The sequence below is a fragment of the Sturnira hondurensis genome, unplaced genomic scaffold (genome assembly GCF_014824575.4).
Source record: "Sturnira hondurensis isolate 20B ecotype Veracruz unplaced genomic scaffold, ASM1482457v3 Scaffold0022201, whole genome shotgun sequence".
Lineage (NCBI taxonomy): Eukaryota > Metazoa > Chordata > Mammalia > Chiroptera > Phyllostomidae > Sturnira > Sturnira hondurensis.
In genome coordinates this window covers 3,991,406-4,010,177 of record NW_028094832.1, presented here as the reverse complement: position 1 = coordinate 4,010,177, position 18,772 = coordinate 3,991,406, and the positions used below count along the sequence as shown (strand labels likewise).

The 18,772-nt window shown below is 41.1% G+C and overlaps 1 protein-coding gene across 7 annotated transcripts in view; it reads left to right on the top strand.

Moving 5' to 3' along the window:
* The window catches only part of UTRN (utrophin), a 451,811-nt gene that overhangs the window by 202,307 nt on the left and 230,732 nt on the right, over nt 1-18,772 (top strand). For all 7 annotated transcript variants that reach the window (XM_037034777.1, XM_037034776.1, XM_037034775.1 and 4 more), the window contains 4 exons: nt 867-1,081; nt 3,701-3,818; nt 8,391-8,596; nt 10,118-10,272. In XM_037034777.1, coding sequence (XP_036890672.1) covers nt 867-1,081; nt 3,701-3,818; nt 8,391-8,596; nt 10,118-10,272 — 694 coding nt within the window. The remainder of the gene's footprint in view (nt 1-866; nt 1,082-3,700; nt 3,819-8,390; nt 8,597-10,117; nt 10,273-18,772) is intronic.

Here is an 18,772-nt window from a genome sequence, read left to right as displayed (position 1 = left end):
TTTTCAGCAATATGGCACAATGAGCTGTAAAAATGAGCTCATGCAACTTGATAAGGAAGCAGGAAAAGAACACAGTTAAGGAAGATGGTGGTGAAAGCCGGGTATTTACCCCCTGATGTAGAACCTCGTTGGTGTGGGTGCAGATCTTCCGGGCTCCACACACTGCTGCTGCTAGTCTAAATTTCAACTTTTATGGGAGGCAATTGGGCAACAAGTATTAAATACATCCAAATTTTTAATACTTGCTGATCCAGCCATTCAACTTTAGCAAATCTCTAACACTAAGGTGTTAGTCAGAAATGTGCAAAAAGGTGTCCCTTGCAAGTTCTGTTTTAAAGTAAAATGTAAGGAACCAGCTAAGTATGCACCTGTAGGAAAGAGTTAACTAACAGTGATTGTTACCCAGGGATTGTTACCCAGGTATTCATAATGATGTGTATTAAGAAGCACTAGTGCTGATGTTATAAAGTTAAGTAAAAAAGAACAGAAAGCTATGAATAAGTTAGCTTTACAATTAAAGTGAACATTTGACAAAATAAAATAACAGTGCTGATTTTCTCCCTGTTGATGTATTTTTAATTTTATTTTCTCTTGGTATCACTGTTAGTTACTTCTGAGTAATTTCTGCCCTAGAATATTGTGAGACTTGGCTTTATAGCTACCAAAGGCACACCCCCCGCCCCCCCCCCCCACACACACTACAGGAAGTACCGTCATCACCTCACTATGAGAAACATAAAAACTCTTAGCATTTTTTACTCAGTCTAAGTTTTACATAATACCCAGACACAAGTCACCATTGCACCAGCCCATCAGAATGTGCCGTTGGTTTAGTAATTAACGCTTTGCTGCATTTCAAATTTCAGCTCTTCCTGGTGTCCAGAAGGTGGTGCTAGCATCGTCTGCCCCCGATCTCCCTGGTCAGCCTCCTCGTGCTTCAGAAATTGCCGTTCCTGCTGATCTGGATAAAACGATAACAGAGCTGGCTGACTGGCTGGTACTGATCGACCAGATGCTGAAATCCAACATCGTTACTGTCGGGGATGTGGAAGAGATCAATAAGACAGTCTCCAGGATGAAAGTAGGTGCACAGTGTGAAGTCTTGTCATGAGAGCACAAGGGGAGACAGGATGGGCCTGATCTCCTTTGTTTGCCCTACGCTCTGGGAGAATGAGCCTGAGACGTTCTGCATGTGTCACGCAGCCGTCTCAGGCTAGCTCTGAAGAGTAAAGCTTTCCTTGAATTAATGCTATGTTGGTAAGATCACCTTTACCGACTTCAGTTGTAGGCTCAGTGTATATTTTAAAGTCTAAAACGGGTATTGTAAATCCAGCCCTGTCAGTATGAATGTAAACTACTGTTACATTTAATGCCTAATGTGATATGGGATAATTTCCTGAAGTACCTTTTCAATTTATATTTCATAATGAGCTTATATGTTTAATTGCTGACATTAGAAGGGAGAATCTTCTGACTATATATATGTGTGTATAATATATATATATATATATGTGTACATGTATATATAATGTCAATTGATAAAGTTCCTTATTCACGTTCAGTATATGTTAAGTTCTGGGCTGTATGTTATGTAGAGATACTGAATAGAATATACTCAATAGAAATTGGGAATGAGCCATAAAATAATAACAGCAATTGCTAACTTTTATTAAGTGCCTAATGTGTGCTGGGTATTTTTCTAAGTAATTTACATGTATTCTTTCACTTATTTCCATCGACATCTTTTAAGGTAGGTACCCAGTTTATCCCAGATTGCAAATAGGCCCAAACGGAGGTGGAGGCACTGAATGCCTATAGCTGAACACGTCTCTCTGGTAGAGTGGGGTGCCTGGTACAGGGTGTGGGGCAGGTACAAGTGACCTGTCAGGGGAGCTTAGATGAGGAAGCGAGTTGCTTCCACAGTGACAAAAGGCAGACAATGTGGGATTTTGGCACCTAGAGACAAATGACATTCCTGGTAGAGGGAGCAGAGTGACCAAAGACACTAGATCAGGGAGCGGAGTGACATTGGGTGAACATTTGTGCAGCAAGGAAGTGTAGTGGGAAGTAAGNTATGTTAAGTTCTGGGCTGTATGTTATGTAGAGATACTGAATAGAATATACTCAATAGAAATTGGGAATGAGCCATAAAATAATAACAGCAATTGGTAACTTTTATTAAGTGCCTAATGTGTGCTGGGTATTTTTCTAAGTAATTTACATGTATTCTTTCACTTATTTCCATCGCCATCTTTTAAGGTAGGTACCCAGTTTATCCCAGATTGCAAATAGGCCCAAATGGAGGTGGAGGCACTGAATGCCTATAGCTGAACACGACTCTCTGGTAGAGTGGGGTGCCTGGTACAGGGTGTGGGGCAGGTACAAGTGACCTGTCAGGGGAGCTTGGATGAGGAAGCGAGTTGCTTCCACAGTGACAAAAGGCAGACAATGTGGGATTTTGGCACCTAGAGACAAATGACATTCCTGGTAGAGGGAGCAGAGTGACTAAAGACACTAGATCAGGGAGCAGAGTGACATTGGGTGAACATTTGTGCAGCAAGGAAGTGTAGTGGGAAGTAAGATGGCAAAAAGGCAACTCAAATTCACTCTGAAGGGGTGTGTAAGCCATTGAAAAACGCTTTGGACTTTTCATTTCAGTTTGTAAGCAGAGAGCATGCACCTTTTTTTTGTAATTGTGGCTGGAGAGTAATAGTAACAACACTCTACTTCCATAGAAAGAGTGGAAGTAGTACAAGAGGTGCTTAACACTGAGCCTTTCTGGGCAGCTGGGATGGTGCTGTTGCGGTCAGTAGCAATAGCGAGTAGAAGGAATGAAACGTGGATAAGGGTGTGGTTGATTCAGTGTCAGATACGTTGTGTGGAGAGGTTCTTGGGCCATTTAGAAGGAAGTGTCAGCCTTCCCTGAACTCTGAGACTCGGGATTGGAAGTTGTGAATAAGCCATTTGGAAATAATAGATGATAATGGAGGAGTAATCGAAGCCTGAAAAATCAGTGAATTAATTCATCAAGAAAAGAGCGAAAAGATTAGAAGGAGATTCTCTAATTTTTGCCATACCATTTGTACCTTTCGGAAATAATGTTTATGGCTCTTTATAAATTGTGTACTTAAAACACACCGTTTTTTTCTGACATTAACTTTTCTCCCATATTCATCAGTACTAAGCGATAAACAATAGAGTGACAGTTTTTTTGTTTGTTTAAAATGGTGTTATTTGCAATTATTTCAATTAGCGTCTCTCTCCTGCCTCTCCCCATCCAATTAGGTGACATTAGTTTGTGCTTGTATTTGATGGGGGATCCATTGCAAGGTGTCATCTGCAGAAATGACCACTAATGTTTCTCAGAACAGTTTTTAGTTTTGTGAAGGGATGTTTTTCATTCAATCTCCTCAGACTTGATGTAGCCGAACTGAAGGAATTTTTCTTTTCTTTTCTTCGTGGAAGCAAAACCACAGAGAGGTGAAGTGCTTTGCTTGGTGACCGAGATGACAGATGGCAGTGATGAGATTTGCGCCTAGGACTTCTGACTGCAAATCCTGCCCTTTGTGCATCGTAGATGCCTCACTGTCTCTTCTCGGAGAAAAACAACAACTTTGGTGTCAGCACACCGGCTTTGCTTCTGTGCATTCTTACCATGCAGCCTATTAACCCGTCCTAACAATCATTTCTTCTTAAACAGATCACAAAGGCTGACTTGGAACAGCGCCATCCTCAGCTTGATTATGTTTTTACACTGGCTCAGAATTTGAAGAATAAAGCTTCCAGTTCAGATGTGAGAACAGCAATCACAGAAAAACGTAAGTTTAAAAAAATTCTCTCACTATCCACTTACACTGAAAATGCTTACACACACACATTTGCAAAGATTATTCAATCAGAAATTAATATTTAATATTTGATACTCTTGATTAATAAATATAGCTTTTCTTGTGTTTTTATTTCTTGGGAACATTGTCACAATTACAAATTCCTTAAAGAATTAATATTGTTACTTTTAAGTGTTTACTGATTCAGTGGATTATTTGCTTTTAAGTTAGTATTTCTTTTGAAGGAACCAAGAAAACAAATTAGAGAAACCCGTAGGAATGAAAATCCATTCTTCCATTACAATTCATTAAATAGAACCAGATCTTATCATGTCATTTAACTCTTCTCAAATTTATTCCATAAATATTTATTGAGCAACCACTGTATACCTCTGTGCCTGGCAGTAACTTAGGAATACTTTAGCTAAAAAACAAACTAAAACAAAACAACTAGCAAACAAAACCACCACAGCCATGAGTCTTGCTTCCAGTTTACTTTCTGCCTTTAAATTTCATATAAAACATCCCCAAGAATGGATACACACGAGCAATCTGATAATTAATAAAAGGAGGGAGAAAGAAGTAAAATGGCTCATTCAGAAAAAAATAGACCAATGTTGTGACACACGGGAAGTTCTCTGCTGCCTCATCTGTTCCCATAACCTTGTAGTTGCCACATTTATTTTGAAATCGAAACACTCTTGGGGGATGTGTGGGGACAGTCACAGTCTGCTTCACCCCCTCTTCCACTGTGGCAGCCCTCGGCGCCATCTGTCGCTGTTCTCTTCTGTACGTACCCTTGAAAACATCCTGACATGTCTTACTCTCCTACTTTTATTTGCATTAGTTTTTTCTCCTCAACCTTTCCCCCCAGGTGAAAGTGTATGCAGCTAATAAAATGTCACCCCCTTTGGAAGGCCTTTCCCACAGTCTCTGGTCCCTGGTGTTTTCTGTCTTCAGTTCCTGCTGTGACCTTTCCCCCGTGACTTCACTGTGGATTTTCTCTCCCCGCCACAGATGGGGAATGTGCACCTTCCCGGGGCCTCCCACCTGCCCAATACAAGTGCTTTTTCCTGTACTTAAGTTGTGGCAGAATGTAAACTGCAGTGCATTTTGTCACCTTGTCTAATATTTCCCAAGGGGAGAAACCTGATGTTTTCTCCTATCCAAAGGGTGTTTTGATTTCCAAATAAATGTGGCAGCAAGGGTTGTGATCAGACAAGAGTTCGCAAAGAACTTTTAGTGTCTTACCGTGTTGGTTTATTTTTGCTGATTCAGCCCTTTCCCTCCTTTCTCCTTTTATTATTAATTGATGGGCAGTTTATGTCTGTCATGGAACTCCAGAGGACCCCTGTCCCATCCTATGGGGGGAGCAGCTTCTCTGCTCCGGTGACACCAACTCTGTACAAAGCCATTCCTGTGTTGCCTTTTCTACTGTCCCCGCCACCTCTGTGTTTGTCCAAAGTCCCTTTTAAGGTTTTTTACAAGACTTTTCTTCTCCCAAATATCTTCCCTTTCCAATTCAACTCCCTCTCTTTGGTTTCTCTCCATTTTCTTGTGTAGAGGCTACATAGTCTTGGTCACTATTTATTATATAAAAAAAACATTTTCATCTGGCATGTACTAGCGATAGTAACTTGCTTTTATTTTTTATTCACAATCAGTAGGACAATTTACTTATTTTTATGACAAACCTGTGGTGTTTGCTGTTACTTGATGTCATTAGCTTTGTTTGGGCAATATTTGAAGATTCTGTTAGTAGCAGATTTGGTATAAACACTCCATGTACCTCTGCAACTAACAAGTAGAACATCATGATAGATTGGTTCACTTCTTAAGTTAGAATGTTATGCAATTTGTTTAAACTTTCATCAAGACAGTGTAAAATAATTACATTGAACAATTTTTAAGTATTATTCCATGTAAGTAAAGTTTTTAGCTTTCTGACCAATCTTAAATTTTTTTTTAAGATTTTATTTATTTACCTTTAAAGGGGAAGGGAAGGAGGGAAGGAGAGAAGGAGAGAAGTATCCATGCATGGTTGTCTCTTGTGAGTCCCCTGCTGGGAACTGGCCTGCAACCCAGGCATGCGCCCTGACTGGCAATCGAACCGCGATTGTGTGGTTCACAGGCCCTCACTCAATCCACTGAGCTACACCAGCCAGGGAATGACCAATCTTAAATTGATAGCTTTAGTGGTTTACTATAACCATGTATTATCCCAAGAATTTTGCCAGAAGAAATGTTACTTTGCAGTTAAGTTCTTCTTGCCCTGGTACTTAACCACCGCTTTTCAGTCTGTCTGGCATTCAAAATATCTTTTAGAAGTTTATTTTTAACTTTATATCTATTTGTTATCAGTGAGTTGTTGAAGATATCCAAAGCTCTTGCTTACTGACTTTAGTTCAAGGTCATGAACTGCCCTTGAATTAATTAAATGGACCTTTGTTTCCTTAGATCTTTCTTTTCTTAATTTAATGTTAAAAATGTGAAGGAGAAAGAAAGAAAGGGAGGAGAGCAGAGACGGAGAAGAGAGAAAGAGACAGAGAATGTCCCCTGAAGAGCCTCAGCAATCCTGAGAAAGAAGAAAGTAGGAGGGATCACAATACCTGGCATCAAACTGTATTACAAGGCCACTGTAATCAAAACAGTCTGATACTGGCATAAGAACAGACACATAGACCAATGGAACAGGATAGAGAGCCCAGAAATATACCCAAGTCCCTATGGTCAATTAATATTTGACAAAGGGGGCATGAGCATACAATGGAGTAAAAATAGTTTCTTCAATAAAAAGTGTCACGAGAGTTGGACAGCTACATGCAAGAAAATGAAACTAGACCACCAACTTAACCATACACCAGAATAAACTCAAATTGGATAAAAGACTTAAATGTAAGTTGTGACACCATAAAAGTTCTAGAGGAAAACATAACCAGTAAAATTTCAGATATCTCATGTAGTAATATATTCACTGATATATCTCCTAGAGCAAGGGAACTAAAGGGAAAAAATTAGCAAATGGGACTACATTAAACGAAAAATCTTCTGCACAATTAAGTAATCCATCACTTAAATGAAAAGGGAACCTACTGTTTTGGGAGAACATATTTGCCAATGATACCTCAGATGAGGGTTTGATCTCCAAAACATTTAAAGAACTCATACAACTCAACATCAGGAAGACAATCCAGTTAAAAAATGGGCAGAGGCACTGAACAGACACTTCTCCAAGGAGGACATACAGAGGGCCCATAGACATATGAAAGGATGCTCAGCATCACTAGCCATCAGGGATGCAAATTAAAACCAATGTGCTATCACATCACGCCTGTCAGAATGGCCAAACTAAAAACAGAACTGCCTTTTGATCTGGTGACTCCACTGCTAGGATTATACCCTAAGAATCCTGAATCACCAATTCAAAAGAACCAATGCACCCCAATGTTCATAGCAGCAAAATTTACAATAGCCAAGTGCTGGCAATAGCCTAAGTGCCCATCAGTAAATGAGTGGGTCAAACACCTGTGGTACATTTACACAATGGAATGCTACGCAGCAGAAAGAAAGAAGGAGCTCCTACCTTTTTTGACAGCATGGGTGGAACTGGAGAGCCTTATGCTAAGTGAAATAAGCCAGGTGGTGAAGGACAAATACCATATGATCTCACCTATAAGAGGAATCTAATGAACAAAATAAACTAATATCGCAATAGAACCACAGGCATGGAAGCATGGAACAACTGACAGTGACCAGAGGAGAAATGGGAGGGGGATAATGGTGGAAAGAAGCCAAAATGACCAGTCAAAGAACATGTATGAATGACCCATGGACAGCAGCATGGGAATTGACTGTTGGGAGCAGGGGTGGGATGGGAGGAGGAGGGTGAAGGGGAAAGAATTAGGACAACTGTAATAAAATAACAAAATTTTTGTAAAAACAGAGAATGAAAGAAGGAGAAATAGACATAATAAAAAAAAAGAGCAGAAAAGAGCCAATATATTTTTTCATGATAAAAAGCTGCTGGGTTTGTAGAACTTGAGCCTACTTTCCTTTTAGTGTTTCTCTTAAACTTCAACGTAGAAAAATACTTCCTTTTAGAGAGGTTTAATGCTGTAGTGAAACAAGTGAGAAAGTTCTCCTTCAAAACCAGGGCTACCTGAGAACATCTCCTTTGAGATGAGTGACTGGGTCTGACAGCCCCACAAAATGCCGCTCCATCTACCTTCCTCACACCAGGTCCTGTAGATACAAAACAAGGTAGGAAACTATTTTCCTTATAACATTTTACTTTACCAGTTATAATATCAGCTATTTTAAGTGTGAGGTATTTTAGTGCTCTTAAAATAGAGTTTAATTTGAGAATTTTCACTCAAGAATGGTTTCAGAAATATATCAATTGTACATTGCAACATATTGAAGTTTCTTTTAAAAATGTGTGTTTCAACTTTCCTCCTTTGTCTTTCCTATTGATAGCATATTTGCACTGAATTTGGTATCAGGTATTTTTTCCCTTTCCTGATAGTCACTTTCCGGAATTCTTTTTTATCGTGCGTCCTCCAGTGGAGAAGGTCAAGAACCAGTGGGACAGCACTCAGCACGGCGTTGAGCTGCGGCAGCAGCAGCTGGAGGACATGGTGATTGACAGTCTTCAGTGGGATGACCACAGGGAAGAGACCGAGGAACTCATGAGAAAGTACGAGGCTCGCCTCTACATGCTTCAACAAGCCCGCAGGGATCCACTTATCAAACAGATCTCTGATAATCAAGTAAGGCTCCTTAGATTTTTGGGGGCAGTATGGATTTGCTGGATGTAATTTTGTTTTGTCTACTGTAATTTCTAGGACTCTTGTCATGATGTTTCCCCAAGTTTTTAGAGTGCACATCGAAACTTATATAAGGAATTTGACTGGGGAGGATAAGGAACATTTTCTAGAGGCACAACAAATAGAACTGCACATATATCTTAGATTTATTGCTCACTGACCCCTTGCAGATGGAACACACCCACACACTGGCATCCAGAAAGAGAACATTTTAGGGTCCTAGGACCCTTCCTTTGTCCGCTTCATGTCTGCCCTGAAGGTTATTTGTACTTATAAAGTTTCTTGAGACTTTCATCTGAGAACTCCTCCTGGGAACCACTGAGATAAGTTTCATTTCTGTTAACCTTTATAACCAAACTGTTTTATCAATATTATCAGAACAGGTACCTTTTGTGATCACTTTGGTTATAGAGTTGATGGTATTGAACTCAACATAGAGGTTATGGTTGTTAGGTTAATTTTGGGGTAACATTTATTTGTCCTTCAGATAGCCTAAGATGCGAGTGTGCATTTGTGAAGAGTGTAATAACGAATATGTGGGAATCAAAATCTAACACATGAAAGTGTGCTTCCATTCTTCACACATGGAGACTTTCCATGGTTGTCATTCATAGAGCAAGTGGCCAGGTGTTGTGATTTTCTGGATCAGTCTCTGTGTGTATTGATTACCTGTGGGTTGTTTTCACCAAATGAAGCAAAGGTAATATTAGCCAAACCCCCAACACCTTGCTAAAGGAATACGATTAAGAGTGATATCGGTGCTTCGGTGACCACATTCAGAATATTCGTTTCTCATCAGCACAAGTGGTTGTTTTCTTCTGAAACTTTAGGGCAGATTTTTCTGTCAGTGGCTACAGAAAGCACGAAAGGAACTTCATTTTCCATTTAGATTTCATGGGAAGTGTCTCTATCCAGGGAGTCTCAGAGGTTAAAAATGTATCAAGGAGCTGACGCCGCGGGACTTACTCAGCCTCAGCTTAGCTCTTCAAGCAGCTCTCAGTGAACCTTGCCTGTCTGCTTTGTCCTCTCAGGCAGTTACCTTTGTAAACACACACAGTTATCGAGGGGCAAGAGACCGAAGGCTTCCATAGCGTTGGGTCTTCCCATTTCTCTAAGCATAGGAGGGTTCTCTAGTAACTTCCTTCCTATACAGTGTTCCCATAAGGGTCAGATGTGTAGCAGCAGCAATGAAAAGAGACAAATGTATTGAGCAAATTAAATATCTAAAAGAGGGAAAAATAACATCATCTGCTACGTACCTGATCACTTTCTTACTTAGTAATTACTTTCTTTCTTCGTAATTAGTTTGGTTTAAACTTGCATGCAAGAGTTGGTCTGGTACTTTGCTTTCTTCCTTTGGAATGTGCCTAACACATGGTAAAACCTACTGGGAAGACCAGCATTTTGGTAATACTAGTTCCTGAGCCACCAAGTCTAACAGTGACACCTGAAATTACACCTCAGATATTGCTTCAAGAACTGAGTCCTGGTGATGGTGTCGTAATGGCGTTCGATAACGTCCTGCAGAAGCTGCTGGAAGAGTATGGTAGTGATGACACGAGGAACGTGAAAGAAACCACCGAGTACCTGAAAACATCATGGATCAACCTGAAACAAAGGTAAACGCTAAGGCCCCGGCTGGACCATGGGTGTCATCCAGTTGAGAATTCAGCTGCTTTGGCTTTCTCATAGAAACATCAAAACACGCAACTACTGGAAATACATTTCATTATGTTTTTTTTCTATTTTTACACACAGAATGTATATACAGTATCTACTTGAAATTCTACAATGGAGATTTTCCTTGAATAAGGCCGAGCCTTGGCAATGACTATTAAAGTGTTCTAATTTTTGGTGTCCTCTCGGTGTGACCCCGAGTGTACCTTGTAGCAAAAGGACCACTCAGGTTCTCACAGCTGCTTCAGGGGGATATTGTCCCCAGTGGGAGTTACAATAGTGTGCTGTTTGGCTGGCTCTTCTTCACTAGACTCCTGGTATACATGATGTGTATTTAGTGCTTACCTAATTTATTTTTTTTCCTTTTCATTACTCTGTCTCGTCAGTATATTTGGAACAGTCTAAAATAGCATACGGGTTTATAAGAGAATATTTTTCTGTCACTTGAACACCGAGGATTTGAATGCCTATAAACAGTGGTTAGCATCTCTTTAAGATGGCATATTTATATTCGGTGTCAGGAAAACTGTGTTTACCTCCTGCAGAGTGCGGGTGTGTCTAAGAGAATTATGGTTTCACATGTGGCTTTATATATTCAAATGCAAGTACTTGAAAGCTATGAAAGATATCAAAACACATTTATTTTTCCAGTGAATAAAATGGACACTATTAGAACACTACAGGATATATGTCACTGGTAATAAAGTATGGCCAAGCGCCTAATAACAGTTTGACATGGAGGTGTTTTATACATTTTTGGAAGGCCATTTCTACTCAGAATTTCTAAAGTGCATATTTGGAAAACTCAAAACAATTATGAGGGCAGTATATGAGCCCTCTAGGGTTCTGGAGGAAATAGAATTTGGGTAGCAAGTACAGAACTTTGTAAGTGGTTAAAGCAGAAGGTAGCTGGAATACTGATCTTTGTAGCATTCTGTACAAGAGGTCTTTTTGGGATCTAAGGATCCCCAAACTAAGGCAGAGAAGAAGGTGAATTAAAAACAACTTTAGGTGCAAACTTGCACTTACGAGATAGATCAATAAATTCTGGGGCTTCTGGGGCTGAGGTGCATTATGGCGACCGTAGCTAACAGAACTGCATTGTGTATTAGAAAGTTGCTGAGAGGGTGGATCTTAAAAGTTCTCATCACAAGAAAAAATTCTGTTAACTGTGGGGATGGACGTTACCCAGACTCACTGTGCTGATCATTTTGCAATCTATTCATATATCAAGTTATTATATTGTATTTCTAAAACTAGTACAAAATTGTATGTCAATTATACCTCAGTTAAAAAAAAAAAAACAGCTAACACTCAGAGAGGTGGTTGTTAACCACACTTTATCTGTTTCCCAAAATTTCGTGTATAAGCTGTGACTTTATTTTTGTTGTAAACAATACCCGAAAAATTGATCATGTGGAGATGTGGGGCCTGCTTCATTTAGCATCCTCAATTCTTTTTTTGCTTTTTACTTTGTAAATATTTGAAGACAGACTACAGCAGTAGTTAGGTTAGATGGAAGAGGCAATTAAAAATGAATTATATTCCAAGGGGATCTTTCATTTATCACAGCTAACGACAGCCACACTGTTCCCATTGTATGGTGGGTACAGATAGTTGTCCTTATTCATGTTTGTTTCTTCACTTTGGGGGGAGATAATTGAATATATTAATGTCTAGACTGTTACCTATAAAGCCGGAGAGAAACAACGAAACTGTGGCTCCCAGAATCCCCGCTGTGAGGGACAGCTGGGTTTTTTTCTTTAAACACAGTGATGTTTACAATTTTTAGTTGTTTCAATTTCAGGCATTGCCTTCTTAAACAAAGCGTTTGAGCTTATATTTAACCTTTTTTTGAGTTCTTGGTTGTATTGTTGTGAACATAGAATTAAGGTACTTTAAGAGGCGTATTTAACATTGCAGTTCATTTAAACCAGTGTCTCTCAATCCCTTATTATATTAACAACCCCCTAAGGAGCCGTTTTAGATACCTGTCTCCACGAAGTTTTTATACCATGGATATGCTGTGTATCTGTTTCTCTACTTTCTGGTTGTGCTTTATACATAAACAGAGTAAACGTTTTTCCACTCCCCTCCTTCACCTTGTCCTGCCAAAGAACACCTTATCACCTCTGTTAAGAATTCACGGTCTAATCTAATGCTCTCAGGCTTGCAGAAGTTTAAAGAACATGTTCAAAGTCACCCACCCGGCATTGCTAAGATGACGTTTTTCTGCACTGAATTGTGGTCATGCTCTGGGTTCTGAAGAATTGACAGGGAATGTATGCGGGCAGCATGTGCGATGCTGCGCTTTATTTTCAGTGTATGGAAGTACTGAGTGCCTTCTCATGGTCAGGGTACCTGTGCGAAAGCCCTCACAGGCATTATCTGACTGACTCCTCACAACAGCCCTAGGGGACGGGCCTCGCTGTGATCAGTAGCACGTCGGTGAATGAACTGCCGCAGAGAGATGGGATGGAGTGCCCACGGTCACCCAGCAGAGAGATGGGACAGAGTACCCACGGTCACCCAGCAGAGAGATGGGACAGAGTACCCACGGTCACCCAGCTCATGCTCACCGAGCTGGGATTGGAGCCCAAGCCTTTCCGTCTCTGCAGCGGGGAGGAGGCTCTTACCTTCCTGACAACTAGTTTCATTTCTTCTTCTTTGTTATCAGAACGTCATCTGCTGCTGGCGACTGCTCCGTGTCCTCAGCTCCTGGGTCTGTCTGTGATTCCACTACGGGTTGTTAGTCTGTGTTCAGTTCAGAAGCCAGATCCGATTAGAGATACGAGGCCTCAGTTATGAATCATGCCACACTCTCCAGTATGTGGCCATTGTGCCCTCTGTAATGGCTGCCTAGAGGCCTCGTCCCATGGGTCACCTTTGATTTCCCAGCTGTATTTTGAATATACCTCATTGGCGGCCAAGTGCTGGAGGGGTGAAGGCTTATTATACTTGCCAATGCAATATTGTTATTGCCGGATAATGTGTGAAGTTTAATATCAGCTTTCAAAGAAAATGTTTTCCGTGAATTGCAATTGGCCTAAGTAATTTGGCCATTCACAGTAACAGGTCCACAACCCCTTATCTGCAGTGCCAAAATCCAATATGCTGAGATATCAGAAAGCTTTGCCTTGACATGTGGCTATTTATTATAGTCTTTACTTATCCTGCTTAGTGTGAATAGCCTTGTTCCTAAGTGCAGAAATATTAATGTGTTTGCTGCTTCAGCTCCTACTTGGGGGTAATATGTCATGTAGATACATTCATAATAGTTTTCTAATGCACAAAAATTTTAAATTCTGAAACATAGCTGGCTCCTGATATTTTGGATTCTGTATACAACAGATCTATCTCTAACATTTTAAACTAATTGATGGACCATTTTAACCTGTGGTATTTTTTCTTTTATATCTCTTTTTAAAAATTTATTTATTTATTTTATTGGAAAGTGGAGAGAGGGAGAGAAACATCAATGTGTGGTTGCCTCTTACTCACTCCACACTGGGGACCTAGCCTGCAACCCAGGCGTGTGCCCTGACTGGGAATCGAACCAGTAACCCTTTGGTTCCCAGGTTGGCCCTCAATCCACTGAGCTATACCAGCTAGGGCTCTTTTATATCTTATAATGCCAATTAGCATGTTAAAAATATTTTATTTATTTATTTTTAGAGAGAGGGGGAGGGAGGGAGAAAGAGCACATCATCGTATGCCCTGTCATGGGATGTCTTCCTTTAGGAATCCACTACCCTGCCGTCCACTTTACAGTCCTGGTGAAATTAGCAAAAGGTTGAGTCCGTCTGTCGTTTGTCTATAGTCATTTTGAACAGTCTCTGTGCACATTAATCATAAAAGGGCTGATTATCTGATTTACTGAATACAGTGTAGGTACTTTAAATATTTATTACCAGATGGCACCGTTAGAATATGTGATTTTTCTGAGGTGGTCTCTTCGTTGGTTCCAGCTGCTGTAACAAAAACCACAGGCTGGGGGGTTTATATACAAGGGTATTGATTTTTCCCTGTTCTGGAGCCCAGAAGTACAGGACCAGGGTTCCAGCGTGGTCAGGTGAGGACCCTTCTCTGGGTCACAGACTTCTTCTTTTAGCATCACATGGCAGAGTGGGTAACAGAACTCTCTCAGACCTCTTTTATAAGGGCTTTTATCTCATTCATGAGGGCTCTGCACTTATGACCCAATCACCCCCGAAGGCTGAGTTCCATCACATTGAATATGAAGATTACAAAATATGATTTGGGGGAAGATAGACACATTTGGGCCATAGCATTTAGGAAAATCATCACAGGGGCTAAATTGATGTTGCATTTGAGTGTTTTCTGCCGAAGCAGAAGTCTAACCGTCCTGGACAGAAGGGGTATAGTATTAAAAATGCAGTTATTTCATGTGAGAGCCACAAATACAAATTAATCTAGTAAAGAAACTCTATTTTCATCTTTTGCAATGACACTATCTTTCTAATTAATGTTCATTACCTTATTAATAATGTCCAGCTGGACGTGTGGTGTGTACGTAGTTCACAAGGGTGCTAGTGGAGACTGAGTTTGTGAAGCCCTCGACTATTTTGAAAACAGATTGCATTTCCAAAATTCAAATTTACTTTTGGATGCTTTTCCAATTATTTTCATTGTATATTTTGAAACTTCCATTATTTCTGTCATTATATTTTTAGTGGTAGTTGTTTATCGTCCCTAAAGAGTACTAAAAAATGAAACATTATTCTTTAGCATTTATCAATTGTATATTTGGCCAGTACCTTTTAACAGTGATCATTAGGAGGCATCTATATTGAGATTGTGTCCTGTGGCTGACATCAGCCAGGCTCAATCTCTGTGTTCTTACAACCAGTGCTGTAGGAGCAGCCCTACCAAACCAGGGGGTTTAGGTGAAAAGTGCCAGGAGCCTTACCCTACCAACCTGTGCACCAGTGTGAGGTTCGGAGATCTGGGCCACTCAACTGGACTTAGCCTCTCAGAAGCTCCCTTGAAAGTGACCTGAAAGTGACCTTCATATTCAACCTTTTCCTTTCCTTTCTTTGCCAGCATTTCATTTTTAGTTTTTCCTTCTGAGCTAGGGAGGAAACTGACAAAGAAGGAAGTGTAGAAATGATCATCTTCTGTAATATTGTTTTAATGTATCAGTCATTATTTTATTGCCTTAAAAAATGACATCTTTGTAGTATATGCCTAAAAATGCTCAAGTTTTTATTTAATAAATATTAAGCTCAAGTATTCAGATATTTTCTGAGTACGTGTAATTTCACAATAAACTAAAGGACCAGTGTCTGTAGTCTTTGCTTTCATTTGTTCACTTTTTCATTAATTAGTTAATTAATTACATGTGCATTTATTTAGCCTCCTGTATTTGTCAAGCTCTGTCATTAGCTCTGAAGGTTCAACCATTAACAATGCCCTGCATGTACCCCCAGGAAGCTTGCCTTTCACAGGCAAAGGCGGGTTGTAAATAAGAAAATATTACATGAGCCCTGGCTGGCCTAGCTCTGTGGATTGAGCGCGGGCCTGCAAATCAAAGGATTATGGTTCAATTCCCAGTCAGGGCACATGCCTGGGTTGCAGGCCAGTTCCCAGCAGGGGGAGCACCAGAGGCAACCATACATTGATGTTTCTCTCCCTCTCTTCTTCCCTTCCCCTCTGAAGACAAATAAATAAAATCTTAAAAAAAAAAAAAACCTGGCTGGCGTAGCTCAGTGGATTGAGCACAGGCCTGCGAACCAGAGGATCGCAGTTCAATTCCCAGTCAGGGCACATGCCTGGGTTGCAGGCAGTTCCCTGCAGGCCAACTCTCAGCAGGGGACGCACGAAAGGCAACCATACATTTATGTTTCTCTCCCTCTCTCCTTCCCCTCTAAAGATAAATAAATAAAATCTCTTAAAAAAAATCTTTAAAAAAAAGAAAATATTACATGAATATAGGCGGTTATTTTGCAGGAAAGGAAAATCAAGGAGGTACTACACAAGAGAGGGACTTACTTAACCGGTAAGTTTAGGAAGCATAATTTAGAAGGCATTTGAGTTGAATCAAGTTAAAAAGGCAAAAGATGTATACGATCCGAAGGGAAACCAGAATGTGAGCTGATTCAGGTTAGGAGGAACCATCTGCAAAAATCTAGATTGAACGGCACATGTAAGAGTCATGAGGCAGGAAAGAGCCTAGAATGTGTTGAAATACAATGAATAGGAATTTGAGTTGTATAGAAGAGGGAGGCAGAGGCCTGATCATACTGAGCTTTATGATACATGGGAAGGAGTTTGGATCTTATAAGTACAATGGAAAGCTATTGGAATTGTTAAGCAAGGGGGTGATACTAATTTATAATACTAGATTTAACCCCTCTGAATCATACGTGGAGAACAGATTGTAAAGGCATAAGAGAATAATTGGGGAGACGAGTACAGAACTGATTGTTGCAGTTCAAGTGTGAGACGGCGGTACCTGGGTTAGTGAGTGCCAGCAGTGGTTCAGAGAAGAACGTGGCTTTGATGGAGGTGGGGGAGATGTTCAGATGGATTAGATATGTGACCTGAAGGAGCAGAAACAGTCCCAGATGGTGCTTTGAAAAAGGATGAGGGGTGGTGCCATTCACTGGGAAAGGCTGAAGGAGTTTGGGGGAAAGAAAAATCGAGAACTGGATTTTGAGCCCTCGTCAGTGTGGCTCAGTGGGCTGGACTGTCATCTCGTACACCAAAGGGTTTAGGGTTCAATTCCCTGTCAGGACACTTACCTGGATTGTGGATTTGATCCCTGTTTGGGGACACGTACAGAGGGAAGCTGATTGATGTTTCTCTCTCACATCAATGGTTCTCTCTCTCTCTAAAACCAATAAACACATTTAAAAAGAAAGAATTGGATTTTGAAATGTTCCTTTGAGATGGCTATTAGGTATCTAAGTGTGTAGGTCAAATAGGTAATTGGATGTATGAATCTGGAACTCAACTCTCTGGCCCCAAATATGAATTAGGGAGTGCTTAGCACCTTCATTGGAGATTAAAGCTGGAGGACCAGATGAGATCGCTGGGAAAGGAGGAAAGATAGAGAAGAGAGGAGGACACTTGACTGAGTCCACAGACCCTAAGGTTTAGTGAGGGAACACACGAGGAGTGGACCGAGGGACTGGAATAAAGCTCCCAGTGAAGTTGAAAGAAAATCTAGGATGTGTAGTGTTCAAAAGTGGAGGGAAGAGAGTAGGTCTAAGAGGTATTGGTGAGAGGCGAGAATACGTAGGAGGGAACGATCCACTGTGTTGAATGAGGCTGAGAAATCAGAACGGAGGACACAGCACACTGTTCATGGAATCCCACTGCTTAGAGATCCCACTGGTGATTTTGAGGGGAGCAGTTTCAGGGGAGCGATGGGACTGGCAGCTAGAGAATGAGATGAAGGCAGTGCCGATTTGTAGAAGGAGATTAGATATGTTTGTTGTGAAGGGGGCAGAGAGATTGAATAATACCTGGAGGGTTCCCCCCACCCCGGTGGTGACTGGTTTTTCTTTAAAATGGAACACAGTGAAGCATGTATTTATGCTCATGGGAATGACCCAGTAGAGGAGAGATGGATGGTTCAAGACAGAGGGGATACGTAAGGGCACAGGAAGTAGACAAGAAGGCAAGATCTGGAGAACTAAGTTTGGTAAGAGCCGGGATGCATTTTCCCCTGTGATAGGAAGGACAATGAGAAGCTGAGTACAGAGGCTTGTGGATTGGCACCGCAGTGGTCGGAAGACGAAGGGCTCTCTGTGCAATGACCTCTGCTGTCTGTGATCTTCGGGCCGTGCTGCCAGTTAGGGTGGAGGTGGGACCGAGAGATCTGGAGAAAGAGCGTCAGATGTAAAATCAGAATCCTGGTGGGTGGGACAGAGAGCTTCCATGGGTACTTTCCAGTGTTGCTGGACAGGGACGGGTGCCTCCTCGTGGCTTATAGTAGAAAATGTACTGGGAAGATAGACCTCCGTAGCGTTCTTCAGCAATGCTCATCTCCTCAGAGGCACATCATAGAATAGAGTCCTGGGCATAACAGAAGGGCGGCTTGGGAAAATGGGAAAGGTACAAAGTAATGTTAGAGTTACCGTCTAATATTGGTTGGCTAACGAGGAGCGACTGGTAGTGACTTAGCTGAAAGGGAAATAGGACGTGGGGAGATAAATCCTCCCACGAGAACAGCTCTATGGCTTGAATATTTACCTGCTGTAATGGCAGCCCGAGGGAGAGCTGCTCCTGTGTGTTATTTATAAAACCCGAAGGTCAGGGGCAGGCGTAATGGGGTGGCATGGCCATGGGCAGGGGTTCTGGTGATTCCCCGGCGGTGCGCAGCTTGGAAGAGTCTTCCTAAATCCGGTGGAGTGGCTGTTGGGAGTGTTTGGGGATGACTCATTCTCTGCGCAAGAGGCTGGTCCCAAAAGACCA